The sequence below is a fragment of the Hibiscus syriacus genome, unplaced genomic scaffold (genome assembly GCF_006381635.1).
Source record: "Hibiscus syriacus cultivar Baekdansim isolate YM2019G1 unplaced genomic scaffold, ASM638163v2 tig00110948_pilon, whole genome shotgun sequence".
NCBI classification, from domain to species: domain Eukaryota; kingdom Viridiplantae; phylum Streptophyta; class Magnoliopsida; order Malvales; family Malvaceae; genus Hibiscus; species Hibiscus syriacus.
In genome coordinates, this window is record NW_024062928.1 from 43,003 (window position 1) to 61,820 (window position 18,818).

Genomic DNA, 18,818 nt, shown 5'->3' on the forward strand with positions numbered 1-18,818 from the left:
TTTGTATGGAAGAAGTATTACCTATAGTACCTATACCTTCAATATAACCTTTTGAGTTGTCACCAAAGGTTACCACTCCTTCATTTTTATCGTTAAGCTCTATAAATTGGCTATCGTCTCCAGTCATGTGTTTCGAGCATCCACTATCAAGGAACCATGAATTTGAACTTGTATTTTATGCCTTGTAGCAATGCTCCTTTTCCTACAAACATAGATTAATTTTTTATTTTTGGTACCCAAATTCTTTTGGGTCCATATTCATTAGTTTCTAAAATCCTAGTCCCCTTTGGTATCCATTTGTGTAGGATATATTTATCTTTAGTAGTAATGAGTTCTTTAGGAACCCATATAATTCTAACGATTTTACCATTAGAGGTTTTTTGGGGACCTCTATGATTGTAGTTTTTAAAACTTTTTCTAATATAGTTGGATTTTGAACTCTGTCCTTTTTCAAAACGTTTTATTCCAACTTTATCAAAAGAAGCTTTAAGATCATAAATTTCTTTTTGATGATCATTGTTGACTCTTGAAAGTAAATTATACAAATCAGAATTTTTCTTTTTAAAATCTTTGATTTTGATTTGCAATTCATTAATTTTACTTTCAAGATCATTGTTGGTCTTGGATATGAGATTATTTTCGTTTTTCAATTTCAAAATATATTTATTGTATTTTGTAAATAATTTCTCATAATCCAATGCCAATATATTGTATTCCTCTAATAACTCATCAAAAGAATAATCTTCTAAATCAAATGAGTTAGAGGTTACCTGAGAATCTTCCCCGATGGCCATTAAGCACAGGTTCACTACTTCTTGTTCCTCTTCATTTGATGATTCATCATCATCACTCCTAGGAGCCACGTGTGCCTTGTGCTTCTTCTTCGATTGACAATTCTTCTTTAATTACGGGCAATCAAATTTGACATGCTCGGGCTTTTTGTATTCATAGCAAATAATTGGGTCTTTCTCCTTTGGTTCATTTTTGAAGCCTTTATTTCTTTTGAATTTTCTTCCTCTGTTTGGCTTCATCAATTTTCTGAACCATTTGGCAAATAATGTAATTTCTTCATCATCGTCATCAGAATCACTCTCATCTTTTGTGGATTTAAGAGCAACTCAAACATTCTTCTTTTTTTCCGTCTCCTTCTTTCTCTCGTCCTTCTTCTCGAGGTCTACCTCATCTTGGATCATCATTTCGTGTGTGAGGAGAGAACCTATAAGTTCATCGAGAGTTAAAGACTTTAAGTCTTTAGCTTCGATAATCGTCATCTTCTTTGACTGCCAAGCTTTTGGAAGATAATAAATTATCTTCCGTACAAGATTCTCGTTTGGAATGATCTCTCCATATGCTTTGAGACCATTGACAATCACGAAAAATCTATCTTTCATAGCTTTGATTACTTCATTCGGTTTCATCCTGAAATTTTCATAGCTATGAGTAAGAAGACTGATTTTAGATTCTTTTACCTCGTTGGTACCTTCATGAGTGACTTGTAGTTTGTCCCATATATCTTTAGTGGTTGTACAAGATGAAATCATCTGGTCCAAGAGCACAAAATAGAATATGGATATCTTTTAAGTTGAGCTGGAACATTCTCGTCTCTTCTTCACTCCACATATTTGGATGTGTGGACTGTTCAGAATATCCGTTCATCATGATTTTCTATGCTCCCATGTCACTAGCTTAAATAAAATATCTCATCTTGTTCTTCCAATAAGCATAATTAGCTCCATTAAAGAAAGGAGGTTTGTTGACAGACTGAGAATCAAGAACGAAGTCGAAGTTTGAAGTGGAGGTCATTGATGACTTGAATATCGATATAACTCTTCCCGAATCGACTCAAGAGGTGGTAAAACCTTCAAATGAGTGTAGCTCTGATACCCATTGTTGAGTTAATCGATCGACGAAATAGCCAAGAGGGGGTGAATTGGCAATATAAATTTCGGTGGAAGCTTTGACAGAAAATTGAAAATATTTGTACAACGATTTAGAGTGGTTTGAGTTTCTCAACCAAAGTCTACGTCCACTACCTTAGCTATCCACACTAAGGATTTTCCACAAATTCACTAATTTGTCTTTCTTTTGAGGACAAAGAGTAACCTTACAACTCTCTCAAGAATTATATCCCAAATTCTTGAGAACACTCTCTCCCAAAGAGAAAATTACGAATTTCGCAAACTTTACAGAAAAACCTCATAAGGTAGATTGTTTGCACAATTGTAGAACAAGAAAAAACACTCAAAGATTAATACAATAGAGCAAAAAGAGTGTTCTTAAAAGCAAAATGAATATTGAAGGAAAATTGGCTTGTATTTCTCAAACTTGAGGTTTAATGTTTTCTCTCTTGATTCTTTCTCAATTCTTGTTGATCAACGGCTTCAAGACTTGTTTAAATACACCCTTGGATTATTTCTGAACGTTGGGGATCATTGGTGAAGTCAATAGAGTCGTTGTTGTATGTTTTCCATTTAAAAAATTTGTCGGGAGCGTATGTGTATTGGTACACCATCAAAGGGTATCGGTACACTCAATGTAAAATTCAAATATTTCGACCGTTATTTGACCAAGTGTATCGGTACCTCTCAGGGGTATCGGTACACTAATTGCATTCGATGTTTCTCGGAGCCTAGAGTGCATCGGTACATCGGCTATGTATCGGTACCCTTATTTCATTCGAAATTTGGGTGTATCGGTACATATAGGAGTTTATCGGTACCTCCCTTTATAAAACTTATTTTTGGCTCGATTATGGTTCGAAATACTTTGTAAACATTGTTTCAAAAAAATTTTAAGAGTAAAACACAATTTTACACTTAAGTAAGGATTAAAATTGATATTTGAAAACTTAGAGTAATATTTTTTATATTCGAATAATTTAATCGAATATATAATTTTTAATCAAATATAAAATCTTAAAATTCAATAGTATTTTATTTGTTATATCGAAACATCAAAATGTTTTCAACACACTCGCATCTCTCGGCAGTTGAACCTTGCTAAATGAAACTGCCACGGTTGTGACTAGATTGTTGGAAGCCCTGTGCAAATTCTTGTAAATTGGTCTTTAGATCTCGAACTTGCATTGTTTTTACAGCTGTATTTTGATCAAAAAGAGGAAAAAATTTACAACTGTATTACACTGAGCAGGCCCACTTGCATTGTTTTTCTCAAAAATAATTTTGTTTGTTATCAGGATTTGAACTTATGATCAACAAATTCATGGGTCCAATGATCTAACCACTGCTCTATACCTATTTTTCTGTTTTATACCTATTTTTCTGCTTCTTAATGGCAACAACTGATATATATACTCTATTTTGGGGCTCCTGTTTTTTTAGGCCTGCGCTGTCGCGCACTGTGCACCGGCTCAGCCACGCCGCTGGAAACTGCTGAAACAAAACCAAATAGTAAGACGAAGACGAGAGGTGTTATAGTTTTGGTTCTCATGATCTCATAGGGTTTCTTTTTCATTTTCAAAGAAGAAGTTCATCTTGTTTTGATGCTATTAAGATTATGTTATTTATAGGGAATTTGTGGCACAGCTTTGGCAATGCTATTTGCTAGCTATATCTATAATAGATGTACTAATTATGTTTACACCGTGTTCATCACGTAACAATGATAAAAAAAACTTATACGATTGGTTGATTAGATTAGAGATGATAAAACAATTCGAAACCATACTTGATTTAAAGTAAATGTAAAAAACAAGGCACTTTGCTTTAACATATGGTAAACCTACATATAGACAGTTTAATTATTTACATAAACAAATAGTTAATTTAAGTTAGTCTTTAGATTTGAATCCATTAAGGAGTGGTATTCTTCTTATAAATTATGAATTTGAATAACTACGTCTGTGGAGTTTAATTTGTCTCTTATTGACTTTTTAAAAATTAAATTTTAAATTTTGACTATAATTATTTTAAATATTTTAAAATTTTAAACTTTATAAAATACATATTTCAAAACTATTCTATTGAAAGTTTTTAAAATATATTTTTATGAATAATAAATTTTAAATAATAATATGTTAAAGTTGAAAAAAATTGAAAAAAAAATAATAATAAGAGACGGGTTTGAATGGGACAAAGGAATTATTTTTCAATGTATTTTCAGGCATTCAACACATCTTTCGAGTGTTATATATAACAAAATTGATTGTTAGATATAAAAAATATTTTAAAAATGAAGAATCCGAGAGGCAGCTCAGATAATACCTTATAGCATAAACAGAACTGTCATCAGTGAAGTAGACATTTCCAGTTTGTTGATGGACGTGGACAGCATTGCAAAAACGGTAAGGTTCGCCGTCCGCGGCGATGGAAAGTATGGTTACCAATCCACCTTCAGGACCCAACACTCTAAATCCGTAAAATGCATAACAAACATACAACCTTCTCGTCCGGTGGTGCAATGCCATCCATAATGCCCTTCCACAAACTGGGTTCGGATTCGAAGTGCTCGTGCCATCGCATACTGATTTCGACCTACCAAAACAAAACAAAAAAATGTCATTCAAAGTGTTCATTGTTCAATTTTAACCGAATTAACGGATTAAACAAAATATATAATTCACCGATTAGGAGCGGTTCCGAAATCGACGGAGCCAGTGATATTTTAGAATTCTACCGTCGGCTACGTTGGGTCTTGTTAAAGCAAATTGCTGAAACAACCGTTAAAAGGAAACAGAAGTGGAAGATGAGAGTGAAGAAAAAGGGAGCCATTATGAGGTTTTTTTTACTGTTTCCAAAGAATATTTATCTTCATTTGATGCTAATAAGCTTAAGCTATTTATAAGGAATTTGTAACATAGGTTTGGCAATGCTATTTGATGTGATTATTGCAACTTTAATTATGGTTTTATCACCTTTTTTATGTGAAAATGATGGACAACAGTAATTCAACTAGCCAATATAATTAGTACGAACCAAGTTATCTTTTAATTTGGTATCAAGACATTAAAAAATTAACAGAATTATTGGCGTTACATTTTTTTTTGAATGATGACATGACATTACCTTATAGTATCACATCAATATCACATTTTTAACGTTTGAGTACCAAAATGAAACATAAATTAATCGTTGGTATGAGTTTAAAAAAATAAAATAGGTATTAAAACAGAACAAAAAGTAATAATTTAGATACGAAACTTATGGTTTATCCTAGAATTTATAATTGACCCATTGGTAATCTTTTTCTTTTTAACAAAGAGCTTGGATGGTTTTAATTAAGATTTCCATTTTCTATATCCAGGCAAGTTTAAATATTTTTAAAGAAAAGTTCGGTGAAGAATGAAAAATGCCGTTGTATCAAATTTATAATTCTCCTTTTTCACCAAAAATGTATTATTTACTTGTAAAAATCTTATATTATTATATATGAAATTAAGTTTTGAAGATTTCAAATCATTTTGTCTTCGAACGAAAGTAAAATAAATTTTTATTTTGAATTTTATTGCTTAATAGAAGAATAAAACAACATGGTCGTTATGATGATTCAGTCTTCATTGAATAATTTTGTTAATAAAAAATCAATCATATCATTTTGATAATATTTTTAATTTATTAAAATTACTTCGATAATTAAAATAATGGAAAAATTATTCAATTATTATAAACATTTTCAATTGTATCCATGTCTCATTAAAATTTCAAAAATTCTACTTACTCGTCATCAATCTTCAATGAAAGAAAAAATTAAAAGGCTCACAAAAAATGTAAATAAATAACTAACAATAAAAGAAAAACGATATTGTGTCATAAGAACAAAAAAAAATTAGTTTTATATATGTTCTTGAAACTCTCTGACTAATTTAGGTTTGGTGTTATATTTATATTATAGAGGTCCACTATAGAGACGATATTCTCAATTCAATTTGCTCTTATCATATATATATATTAAAATTAAGACCCTTAATATTCCTTAAGTAATTTAGTGTCATTTTCCACTCTATCAAGCTATTGTATTATCTAATGCTTATTGACACATATAGACACAACATATAAAAATGTTTTATTATGTTTTAATAGAAGCTACTAGTTTTATTCAAAAGTGAAAATATCTAAAATTACAATAAAGGTTTACAACTATATCGTAAACTAAATATATAATTTGGACATTTTCCTATAATATTGAAACTAGCCACTTTAGATCATATAAGCACCAAACATAAAAATGTTAATAACTCAACCAAAAGACTCGAACAAAAAATATATACGAAAAATCTGATTGTATGGGAAAACGAACAATAAAAGGGGATTAAACTATTAAGTGACCACCGAGAACTACAAATCAGAGTCGAGCGTCGTGAGAAACTATTCACGAACGTAAAATCGCATATCCAAATTCAATATGAGAGACCATAGTAGGGAATATCAGCATGATTAAAAATAAGCGACATCTTGATCAGTCGCAATGTAATCAAATCCAAACCTGAGAAAACATAAAATAAAAAACAGTCAAACAACCAAGAAAGAATACGAAAAATGTGCCATAAAGACAGAAAAAACGTGTCACAAAGTTAGAATTAATCTTATTAAACAACTAAAAATGAAACAAAGAGAAGAGAACCAAGGATCGAAAATTAACATCAAAATCGATGTCGTCGACTACACAATATCAAAGAAAAAAATAGTCGATCTGATATATAGAAACGGTAAAAACTCTAAAAAAGAACAATGTTAACAAGATTTGGGCAGCCCAAATTAAATAGTTCAATGCCAATGTCTTAAAGCCCATTAGGGATACAAACAAATCTTAAACCCTAACATAGAAAAACCCTAATTTCCGCCCTATGTTTTCTTTCACATTATATACTCTCTGCCTCTTCTAACTTTGATCTTTGAACTGCTCTGCTTCTATCTATCTTTCCCCTTCTTTTTTTCATCGTTAGCGAAAAGGAAAGAGAAAAGAGAGGAAAATGGGAAGCGATAGCGAAGTTGAAAAGTCGCATCAGAAGGAGAAGGAGAGGAAGAAGATGCTAGCTATTGCTCCCATCGCAAAGCCCCTTGCTGGCAAGAAGCTCTCCAAGAAAACCCTTAAGCTCGTCCGCAAAGGTTTCCCATTTTTATTATCTAAAATCAATCGTTTTCATGAAACTCCGCTTTGAATCTTTTCCTTTTTTAACTTTAAAGCTTGTGGGTGGTTTTATGTTCTAATGGTTGAATTTGTGCTTAAAATGACGGTTCTTGATATTATATTTTGTTTTGTGTTTGAGTTCTCAATGTGTTGTTTTGTGTTTGAGTTCTCAATGTGTTGGTCTTTCTTTGTTGCAGCTTCCGAGCACAAGTGCTTGAAGAGAGGAGTGAAGGAAGTGGTCAAAAGCATTAGGCGTGGCCATAAAGGGTAAACTTTTCCTTCTACAAACACCAATTAGTCAGTGAATCGAGTGATTATTATGTATTTGTTTGAATGCCAATGTAAGTTTCATGGACTGAGAATTATTTGTCGATGCAGTAGAAGTCTATGATGCTATTAGCCTCATTACTATTTTACTACATTACTTCAATCCATACTGTGATACAGCTGTTTGATAACATTTGAGAGGCTCGTGTTTCTTCAATCTTTTTTGTTGAATGCAGATTATGTGTTATAGCTGGAAACATATCTCCTATTGATGTCATAACTCATCTCCCGATTCTATGTGAAGAGGCTGAGATTCCCTATGTTTATGTTTCTTCAAAAGAAGTAACTTCGGACCTCCGCCCTCCATCTCTTGTATTTTTCTAATTTGGTAGCACTACATGCTTAAAGTGGTTCTCCTGCTTGCCTATCCAAAACCTTTGAACCTAATAATTGTTCCCATGTACAGCCAATTGAGTCCTATAAATCCTGCAATTCCACCCTAGCTGTATATAAGCATATGTCTAAAGGGTCTTTGGCGGATTTCGACTTTAGGTTTTCGGTTTATTTAAGTAAATGATCAACACTGCTTGACTAGTTTCTTCTGCCATTTTCAGGATCTTGCAACAGCGGGAGCAACCAAGAGACCAACATGCTGTGTTCTGGTGTTAACAAATCCCGCCAAAGGCGAACTTGCCCCCGAGGAACAAGAAAAGATAAAGACCGATTATAGCCAGATAGTATCGGATATATCCGAGCTTACATCCTCCCTTTTTTAATGTCATAAGCATTGTTGTTGGCATTCTTATTTTCTGCATCTCAGGTTGTGGTGCTTTGTCACCATCATTTATCTATCTGCTCAAAACCTTTTGTTTACTTCATTCAAACCTTTTTAAAGTGTTTAATCAGCTAAATGCTTTATTTCCCTTTGATCATGTTCTTTCCCTTTGCTCAGATGAAGTAACGTAAGCGTTTAAAACTATTAAACACCTCTACTGCAACGTAGCGTAGGATGGCATTATAGTTTATAGTAAAATATGAGATTAAAAACATGAACTCCTACAAATTATTAGTTGACCAGTGGAACAGTGAAATGAGAAGATAGATTTCTTAAAATATTGTGTATGAAATAAATTGATGGTGAAGATTATTTTAATGATAGATCTTTATAAATAAATTGAGCTGGGAGGATTAATCCGTGAATAAATCAGTTTGATAATTATATTAAAAAATGGTTTAATGGAAAAAAATTCTTAAATTATACATTTTTTTACTTTATGTATCTAATATTTTTAATATTTATTTTAGTAATGTTGGAAATGTTTTTACACTTATCTTGATTGAAAAATATTTTAGGCATCTAAAGTGAGAAAAAAATATAGTTTGGTGGTAAAGGTAATGAGTGTTGATCAATGACGGGAGATTTTGGTCGAATTCAAGAGTTAAATTGATATTTTATCTAAAGTTTAGAGGTTAAATCAATTTTTCATCTAAAGTTAAAAGATAAATGTAACCCCCTAGACCCAACCTATGCGTTTCGACTAAGTCTAGTGGACCACATTATGATTATTAAAGACATTTTCCGAAAACGTTATTTCATCAATATAAAATCACATTATAAATAACATGAAATTATAAACAAATTATACTATCAAAATCCAACTCGTAAATATAGTACCAATAAGTAATAAATTAATTTAAAACATGTCTTCAAATTCAAAATCACAATAAACCGAACAGTAATAGCAAAAGAGTCATCATTATAAAATCCGATATTTTAAAATAAGGTCCATGTCACCAAAATAAAGTCAACTTGCAAGATAAAAACATTACAATCTGATTTACTTCAAGAGATATGTTGATCCTCCAAGTGCTCGAACCGAGGTATCTAACCAACAGTATCTGAAAGGGGAAAACATTTTCGAAATGTGAGCTAGGCTCAGTGTGTCCCAACATTTCCATAAAATCACAATAGGTACAAATCATAGTCCAGTAATCTCACAAATTCGTAAAATAGTTTAACTTTTGAAAATCATAGTTTAAACCCTTTACTGGTACACCATCAGTAGTTCCCAAAATTATTTTCCATATAGCTTACTTTATGCACATAGCAAAAAGAAAGCCGACTTAAGGATAGGCTATGAAGTTTGTATCCTTAAGCCCAAGTCAATAAGTCCATATAGCTTACCCTAAGCACACAGCAAAGGAAAGCCGACCTAATGAAACATCTTGGGGCCCTCAAGAGTCACATTAGGCCCAGTTAGCTTGATCAGAGCTATTCCATCGTAATTCAATTCCAAAATTCAATTGCACCGTGACATAAATTTCATAAATCCAAAAACATGGTATCATATACCATTTCAAAACAAAAATTAGATAGCAGTCATATTCCATAAATTGTCACATTAAATTGGTGCATCCATAAAACAATAACCAATGAATTCGGTGTACCACATATTAAAACCAATAAAACAATTCAATAATAAGTAGGGAACACACCTAGATAATAGGTTCAAATAGCAAATCTACTGATTGTTGGTTTCACCACGCTCTGCTACAGTTTTCGAACCTATTTAACAATAACACTATATTACTTATGAGTAATATAAATAGATCCCTAAAATCATAAAATTTACGGGTCTTACGGGTGAATACTGGCACACGTGGTTTAACTGATCTAGAAGAGCTGGGTCGAGCTGTCGAACGATCCGGAGAGTCTCTTGTACCTTCAAACAATAATAATTGATCAGCCCCAAATCTTATTTAATTGTTCAAAGCTAGAATTCTTAAGTATCTAAACATTTTTCGGGTTTGACTATCAATTTGGGGTATTTTGAGTCTGAATTTGGCCAAACGGATTACGAATCGGAATCAGGACGTCGAAAAATATAAAATATGACTTTTCGAAAATTCAAATTCTTGGTCAAAGTCAAAGTCAAAGTCAACCACTTTGATCATCGATTTGGAGGCCTTCGGGTTCGAATTTGATGAAACGGACAGCGGAAACGGATTTGGCACGTCGAAAACTATCAGGATAGGTATACTCAGAAAAGATTAACGGTCGTTTAATGCTCGGTCAAAGCCATTTTAAGTTTTGGTCAAAGAAAGTCAACGGTCAACGGTCAATGGTCAACGGTCGGGTCGGGTCAGACCGGTCAAACTGGTTCAGACCGGTCAAATCGGTTCGAACCGGTTGAAACCGGTCAAACCGGTCAGAACCGATTGAAAACCGGTTAAACCGGTTTCCAGCAGCCACTCTCCCTGCGGCGGCGCGTGTGGCGCGTGAGGCGTCCTCCGGGGCCCTAAAAATCCCAGAAAAATTTCTAAAAATTATTTTGAGCGATTTCGAGATACTTACAAAGATCGGTTCAAATTTTTGAACGGCGGAGAGCTCGATTTCAAATCGGCCGAATCTTTGATTGCTCCACCTCCTCACGTGCCGCCGTCGACGGCGGACAAGGTTGACACCGGCGGACTCGTAACGACACAACGAACACGATGGTGCTGGAGGTGTCGTAAACAAAGCAACGATCGGCGATGAATTTAAGATTTTCCCGACGATAGAGCTAAAAAACGTCGATACTTTGACTAGAAATTCCCGACGTTTGGCCACGTTTCGCTTCAATTAATTTGAAGGGTTTGTTCCTCGCTCGATGATGAACACAACGGTGGTTTCAAAACAACGATCGGAATTCAAACATCATCTGGATCGGGGTCGAAAACGGCGTAGGGGAAAGGAAATTTGGGAGCATTTTGGTTCTGATTTTCAGAACCAAATGCACGATTATATTCACCCAAATACCTAACTTTCTTGGGTAAATTCAGGGCTTGGTCCCTGAATTTTCTTTAACTCTAAAACAAGCTCCAAGTTTTTAAAATCTTTCAATTTAGTCCCCAATTTTCGTAAATTTTTTTCACAAATAAATCTCAAATTTCACTTAACTATTATTTTGTAAATATTCAAGTTGTTACAATTCTCCCCCTATACAAGAAATTTCGTCCTCGAAATTTACCTTATGAGAATAGTTGAGGAAACTGAGCCTTCATTGACTCCAATGTCTCCCAAGTAGCTTCTGAGGGGCCTCGATTACTCCATTGAACTTTGACCATTGGAATTCGCCTATTCCGAAGAACTTGTTCATCTCTCTTTAAGATCTGAATAGGCTCCTCTTCATATGACAAATCAGGTCTCAGCTCTACTTCTTCAACCTGAATAATGTGACCTGGATCTGGACGGTATTCCTCAACATTGATACATGAAAGACATCATGAATACGACTTAGCTCAGAAGGCAACTCAAGCTGATATGCAACAGGTCCTACCCTCTTCAAGATACGGAATGGTCCAATAAATCTTGGACTCAATTTACCCTTACGCCCGAATCTCAATACTTTCTTCCAGGGTGAAACTTTCAAAAAGACTTGATCTCCAACCTCAAACTGTATATCCTTCCTCCTTTGATCTGCATAAGATGTCTGCCTATCAAATGCCTCTTTCAACGTCACGGATTAATCTGACTGTGTCCTCCGTCTCTCGCACTAACTCAGGTCCCAACGTTTTCCTATCACGCAACTCAGTCCAACAGATCGGAGTGCGACATTTATGCCCATAGAGTGCTTCATAGGGTGCCATACGAATGCTGGTATGATAACTGTTATTGTAAGCAAATTCAGCCAACGGCAAAAAGTTCTCCCAACTACCATAAAAATCGATTACGCAACCCCGCAACATATCCTCCAGAATCTGAATCACTCTCTCAGATTGACCATCAGTTTGTGGATGAAAGGATGTGCTATAATCCAATCTTGTTCCCAAAGCCGTATGTAGTGCCTTCCAAAATCTCGAAGTAAATTTCGGGTCTCGATCAGAAATAATAGACAATGGAACACCATGCAATCGGACAATCTCTGAAATATACAATCTCGCCAGCTTGTCCAAAGTATAATTTACCCGCACAGGAATGAAGTGAGCTGACTTTGTAAGTCTGTCAACAATTACCCAAACTGAATCCTTTTTCGAAGGAGTCATAGGTAATCCGGTAACAAAATCCATAGTAATACGCTCCCATTTCCATTCGGGAATCTTGATAGGCTGTAACAAACCTGATGGATGTTGATGTTCTACCTTAACTTGTTGACAAGTCAAACACCTCGCTATAAAATTCGAGATGTCCTTCTTCATGCCGACCCAATGATACCTCTCTCTCAAATTCCGATACATCTTATCTCCACCGGGGTGCATAGCATATGGACTACTATGAGCCTCAGTAAGGATAATCTGCCTCAACTCAGCATCATCAGGCACAATACCGACCTTTGAAGCATAAAACTTCATCCCGATCAAGGGCGTAATCTGATCTTGTCCCCTGCTCTACTTGCTCAAAGATGGGAAGCAAGGAGCTATCAAGGGGCTTCTTAGCCTTGATCTCATCAACCAAGGTCGGCTTAACTTGCAATTCTGCTAACAAAGTGCCATCGTCATATAAATTCATCCTGGCCATTAAAGATCTCAACTCCGATACCGTCTTTCGACTCAAAGCATCCGCTACAATGTTAGCTTTACCAGGGTGATAATCAATCACACAATCATAATCCTTCAGAAGCTCTAGCCAGCGTCGTTGTCTCAAATTAAGCTCCTTCTGGGTCAGGAGATACTTTAAGCTCTTATGATCCGTGAAAATATAACACTTCTCTCCATAAAGATAGTGTCTCCAAATCTTCAAGGCAAAAATCACTGCTGCTAACTCCAAATCGTGAGTAGGATAATTACACTCATGAGGTCGCAGCTGACGGGATGCATAAGCCACCACTTTACCTTCCTGCATTAAAACACAACCAAGTCCTGAGTATGAAGCATCACTATACACTGTAAAATCTTTCCCGGACTCTGGTTGAATCAACACCTGTGCTTGAGTCAAAACCGCCTTTAATTTCTCAAAGCTCTCCTGTTGTGCCTCACCCCAGTCAAACGGTACATTCTTCCTTAACAACTTTGTCAAAGGAGAAGCAATGATCGAGAAGCCCTCGACAAAACGTCGATAATAACCAGCCAAGCCCAAGAATCTGCGAATCTCAGAGATGTTCTTGGGTCGTTTCCAATTCACAATAGCCTCGATCTTTCCTGGATCAACCTGGATACCTCGCGCAGAGATAATATGCCCCAGAAATGACACTTCACGAAGCCAAAACTCACACTTGCTTAGTTTGGCATATAGACAATGTTCTCTCAAAGTCCGCAGAATGATCTTCAAATGCTCGTCATGCTCCGCCTCAGTACGAGAATAGATCAGAATATCATCAATGAAGACCACCACAAATTGATCCAAATATGGTCGGAACACCCGATTCATCAAATCTATGAAAGCTGCAGGAGCGTTAGTCAAACCAAAAGGCATCACTAAGAATTCATAATGACCATATCTAGTGCGAATAGCCGTCTTTGCAACATCAGAACCGTTAACTTTCAATTGATAATACCCCGAACGAAGATCAATTTTAGAGAATACAATTGCTCATCGCAGTTGATCAAATAAGTCATCAATCCTGGGTAGTCGGTATTTATTCTTGACCGTCATCTTGTTCAATTTCCGATAGTCATACATAATCTTAGCGACCCATCCTTCTTTTTCACGAACAGAACTGGAGCTCCCCATGGTGAAATATTATGTCGGATAAATCCTCGATCGAATAATTCTTGCAATTGGATTTTCAACTCCTTAAGTTCCTTTGGAGCCATACGATAAGGTGCCATAGAAATAGGTGAAGATCCCGGATAAGTCTCAATTTCGAACTCTACCTCTCTATCAGGAGGTAACCCAGGCAACTCCTCTGGAAAAACATCAGGAAACTCGCTAACTGTACGAATCTCCTCGATCGTGGACAATGCACCTTTGGTGTTCAAAATACAAGCAATGAAGGTCTCATATCCCTTCTGGATCATACGATCAATTTCCATCGCTGAAACTATATTGGAGAGATAGCCACGCCGTTCACCAATTAACACAACAGTCCGACCATCTGAAGTCTTCAGAGTAGCCCTCTTGTACTCGCAACCCAGATTTACCTTGTGTTTATTCAACCAATCCATCCCGAGAATTAGATCAACTCCTCTAAAGGAAGCTCCATAAGATCAGCAAGAAAAATTTCTCCCTGAACCTCCAGAGGACATCCCCAAAATACTTTATTCACTAATACTGCTTGTCCTACTGGACTCGTAACCGTAATAGTATTTTCAGTGTTCTCGATCGGAATCTGAAGGTTTCGAGATACTGAGCTCAATACATAGGAGTGGGTGGAGCCATTGTCCAATAGTGCAAAGTATGGAATGGAATAAATAGTAAATGTACCTGCAATAACCTCAGGCTCATCTCTGTCATCACGACGTCTAGTGGCATAAACCAAAGCTGGCTGTCTAGCCTCAGAAACTGTTGGCCCTCTATTTTGCTGAGGTCAGGCTCTACTGTCTGTCCTGGACGCTGATCCTCGAGTCTTTCCTTGACTACGATCTCTAATTGGGGTCTGTACTGTAGTCTGCGATCGCACAGGAGTCTGGGTAGCGGTCTGCTCAACGAAACTAACTGAGGACAATCCCTCCGATAATGACCACTAGATCCACACTGATAGCAAAGACCCATCTTCTTACGACACTCTCCTGTGTGCTGTTTACCACAATACTCACAAAGGGGCCCTTTATAATACGACGAGGAACCGCCTCGACTGACAGCTAAAGGTGAGGATGCTGCAGGCCTGAAACGTGTATTGCTTCTTTGAGGTGCCAAAGTACGAGTCCTCTTCCCGGACTGTGTTGATGACTCAACAGGGCCTGAAAATTTCTTAGATCGTTCTTGATCAACACGCTCTCTACCAGAAGCTAAAACCTCCACCTCTTCCGCATCTTTGGCTCTGCTTACCAGCACATCAAATATTTCATCCTGATGGGTTACAACTTGCTTACGCAGCTCGTATCTGAGTCCAAGGGCAAATTTACGACATCGATCTCTCTCCGTAGGTACCATACTGAATCCATACTTCAACAACTTCAGGAACTCGATCTCATATTCAGAAACAGTCATGTCTCCCTGAACCAGGTCTTGAAACTGTTGTCGTCTCTGAGCTAAGTAGCGCTCTCCCAGAAAACGGCTCGAAAGCGATCTTAAAGAAATTCCAGGTCAAACGATCTGTAGGAACACTACTGGTCACTGACTCCCACCAAGTGTAGGCATTGCCATCTAACATCGCTACAACACCCTGATATCTCTTAGTTGAGTCCAAACCCAACTGATCCATGCGTCTCTCTGTATCCTGGAGCCAATCCTCAGCTTCAGTATGAGCTCCACCAATCTGTCCCCCAAAAGTTCTAACTCCATTAGCAATCAACGTCTGTGAAATAGGAACCTCAGATACAACACCAGTAGCTCTGACTGCTCCATGTATTAACTGCAGAAACTGTCTACTAAAATTCTCATCCAATGTAACTCCGGTAGACTCGGGCTCAATATTCGTCGCTCCTATGTTTGGTGTAGTCATGCCAATACCAGTGGCAGGAGGCAGATTCGTTGGGGTCGTAGGAGCATGATCACCTATCGGAGGTGGGGGATCTACCCGTATCTCATCGGTCGGATCTGCAAATCTAGCCACTCGACCTCGTCCACGGCTAGTTCGACGACCACGTCTAGCACTCATTTTGATGGATCTCAAGTTTACTACAGAAGATAAAACTTAGGGTTAGATAAGCACTTGGAGTCTCGAACACAGTTAAAAATCTTAATAACTTTGTGACATGGCCTTTGTATCTTATTTTGTAAAATATTTCAAAACCGTATTTTTAATGTGGACTCATCCACAGTCCGAGGGTTAAAAATCAAAAGCTCTGATACCAATAAATGTAACCCCCTAGACCGGCCTATGCGTTTCGACTAAGTCTAGTGGATCACATTATGATTATTAAAGACATTTTCCGAAAACGTTATTCCATCAATATAAAATCACATTATAAATAACATGAAATTATAAACAAATTATACTATCAAAATCCAACTCGTAAATATAGTACCAATAAGTAATAAATTAATTTAAAACATGTCTTCAAATTCAAAATCACAATAAACCGAACAGTAATAGCAAAAGAGTCATCATTATAAAATCCGATATTTTAAAATAAGGTCCATGTCACCAAAATAAAGTCAACTTGCAAGATAAAAACATTACAATCTGATTTACTTCAAGAGATATGTTGATCCTCCAAGTGCTCGAACCGAGGTATCTAACCAACAGTATCTGAAAGGGGAAAACATTTTCGAAATGTGAGCTAGGCTCAGTGTGTCCCAACATTTCCATAAAATCACAATAGGTACAAATCATAGTCCAGTAATCTCACAAATTCGTAAAAGAGTTTAACTTTTGAAAATCATAGTTTAAACCCTTTACTGGTACACCATCAGTAGTTCCCAAAATTATTTTCCATATAGCTTACTTTATGCACATAGCAAAAAGAAAGCCGACTTAAGGATAGGCTATGAAGCTTGTATCCTTAAGCCCAAGTCAATAAGTCCATATAGCTTACCCTAAGCACACAGCAAAGGAAAGCCGACCTAATGAAACATCTTGAGGCTCTCAAGAGTCACATTAGGCCCAGTTAGCTTGATCAGAGCTATTCCATCGTAATTCAATTCCAAAATTCAATTGCACCGTGACATAAATTTCATAAATCCAAAAACATGGTATCATATACCATTTCAAAACAAAAATTAGATAGCAGCCATATTCCATAAATTGTCACATTAAATTGGTGCATCCATAAAACAATAACCAATGAATTCGGTGTACCACATATTAAAACCAATAAAACAATTCAATAATAAGTAGGGAACACACCTCGATAATAGGTTCAAATAGCAAATCTACTGATTGCTGGTTTCACCACGCTCTGCTACAGTTTTCGAACCTATTTAACAATAACACTATATTACTTATGAGTAATATAAATAGATCCCTAAAATCATAAAATTTACGGGTCTTACGGGTGAATACTGGCACACGTGGTTTAACTGATCTAGAAGAGCTGGGTCGAGCTGTCGAACGATCCAGAGAGTCTCTTGTACCTTCAAACAATAATAATTGATCAGCCCCAAATCTTATTTAATTGTTCAAAGCTAGAATTCTTAAATATCTAAACATTTTTCGGGTTTGACTATCAATTTGGGGTATTTCGAGTCTGAATTTGGCCAAACGGATTGCGGAATCGGAATCAGGACGTCGAAAAATATAAAGTATGACTTTTCGAAAATTCAAATTCTTGGTCAAAGTCAAAGTCAACCACTTTGACCATCAATTTGGAGGCCTTCGGGATCGAATTTGATGAAACGGACAGCGGAAACAGATTTGGCACGTCGAAAACTATCAGGATAGGTATACTCAAAAAAAGATTAATGGTCGTTTAATGCTCGGTCAAAGCCATTTTAAGTTTTGGTCAAAGAAAGTCAACGATCAACGGTCAACGGTCAATGGTCAACGGTCGGGTCGGGTCAACAGTCGGGTCGGTCGGGTCATACCGGTCAAATCGGTTCGAACCGGTCAAACCGGTCAGAACCGATTGAAAACCGGTTAAACCGGTTTCCTGCAGCCACTCTCCCTGCGGCGGCGCGTGTGGCGCGTGAGGCGTCTTCCGGGACCCTAAAAATCCCAAAAAATTTCTAAAAATTATTTTGAGCGATTTCGAGATACTTACAACGATCAGTTCAAATTTTTGAACGGCGGAGAGCTCGATTTCAAATCGGGCGAATCTTTGACTGCTCCACCTCCTCACGCGCCGCCGTCGACGGCGGACAAGGTTGACATCAGCGGACTCGCAACGACACAAGGAACACGATGGTGCTGGAGGTGTCGTAAACGGAGCAACGATCGGCGATGAATTTAAGATTTTCCCGACGATAGAGCTAAAAAAAACGTCGATACTTTGACTGGAAATTCCCGACGTTTGGTCGCGTTTCGCTTCAATTAATTTGAAGGGTTTGTTCCTCGCTCGATGATGAACACAACGGTGGTTTCAAAACAACGATCGGAATTCGAACGGCGTCTGGATCGGGGTCGAAAACGGCGTAGGGGAAAGGAAATTTGGGAGCATTTTGGTTCTGATTTTCAGAACCAAATGCACGATTATATTCACCCAAATACCTAACTTTCTTGGGTAAATTCAGGGTTTGGTCCCTGAATTTTCTTTAACTCTAAAACAAGCTCCAAGTTTTTAAAATCTTTCAATTTAGTCCCCAATTTTTGTAAATGTTTTTCACAAATAAATCTCAAATTTCACTTAACTATTATTTTGTAAATATTTAGGTTGTTACAGTCAAATTAGCATTTTATTTAAAACTAAGGGGTGGGATTAAAAGTTATCACATTTTATAAAATGTCATGTCATCAAACTAATATGAGTTTACGACTCAATAATCATAATTTAACAATCAATAGCAT

At 36.4% G+C, this 18,818-nt stretch overlaps 1 protein-coding gene across 1 annotated transcript; it reads left to right on the plus strand.

The window, feature by feature from the left end:
- Window positions 1–6,839: 6,839 nt before the first annotated feature.
- LOC120148085 (H/ACA ribonucleoprotein complex subunit 2-like protein) lies at window positions 6,840–8,225 on the plus strand. The gene is made up of 4 exons (XM_039161275.1): window positions 6,840–7,064; window positions 7,284–7,353; window positions 7,590–7,695; window positions 7,968–8,225. Exons 1-4 carry the CDS (start codon window positions 6,929–6,931, stop codon window positions 8,127–8,129), a joined length of 474 nt encoding a protein of 157 aa, XP_039017206.1. The 5' UTR covers window positions 6,840–6,928; the 3' UTR covers window positions 8,130–8,225.
- Window positions 8,226–18,818: the final 10,593 nt, after the last annotated feature.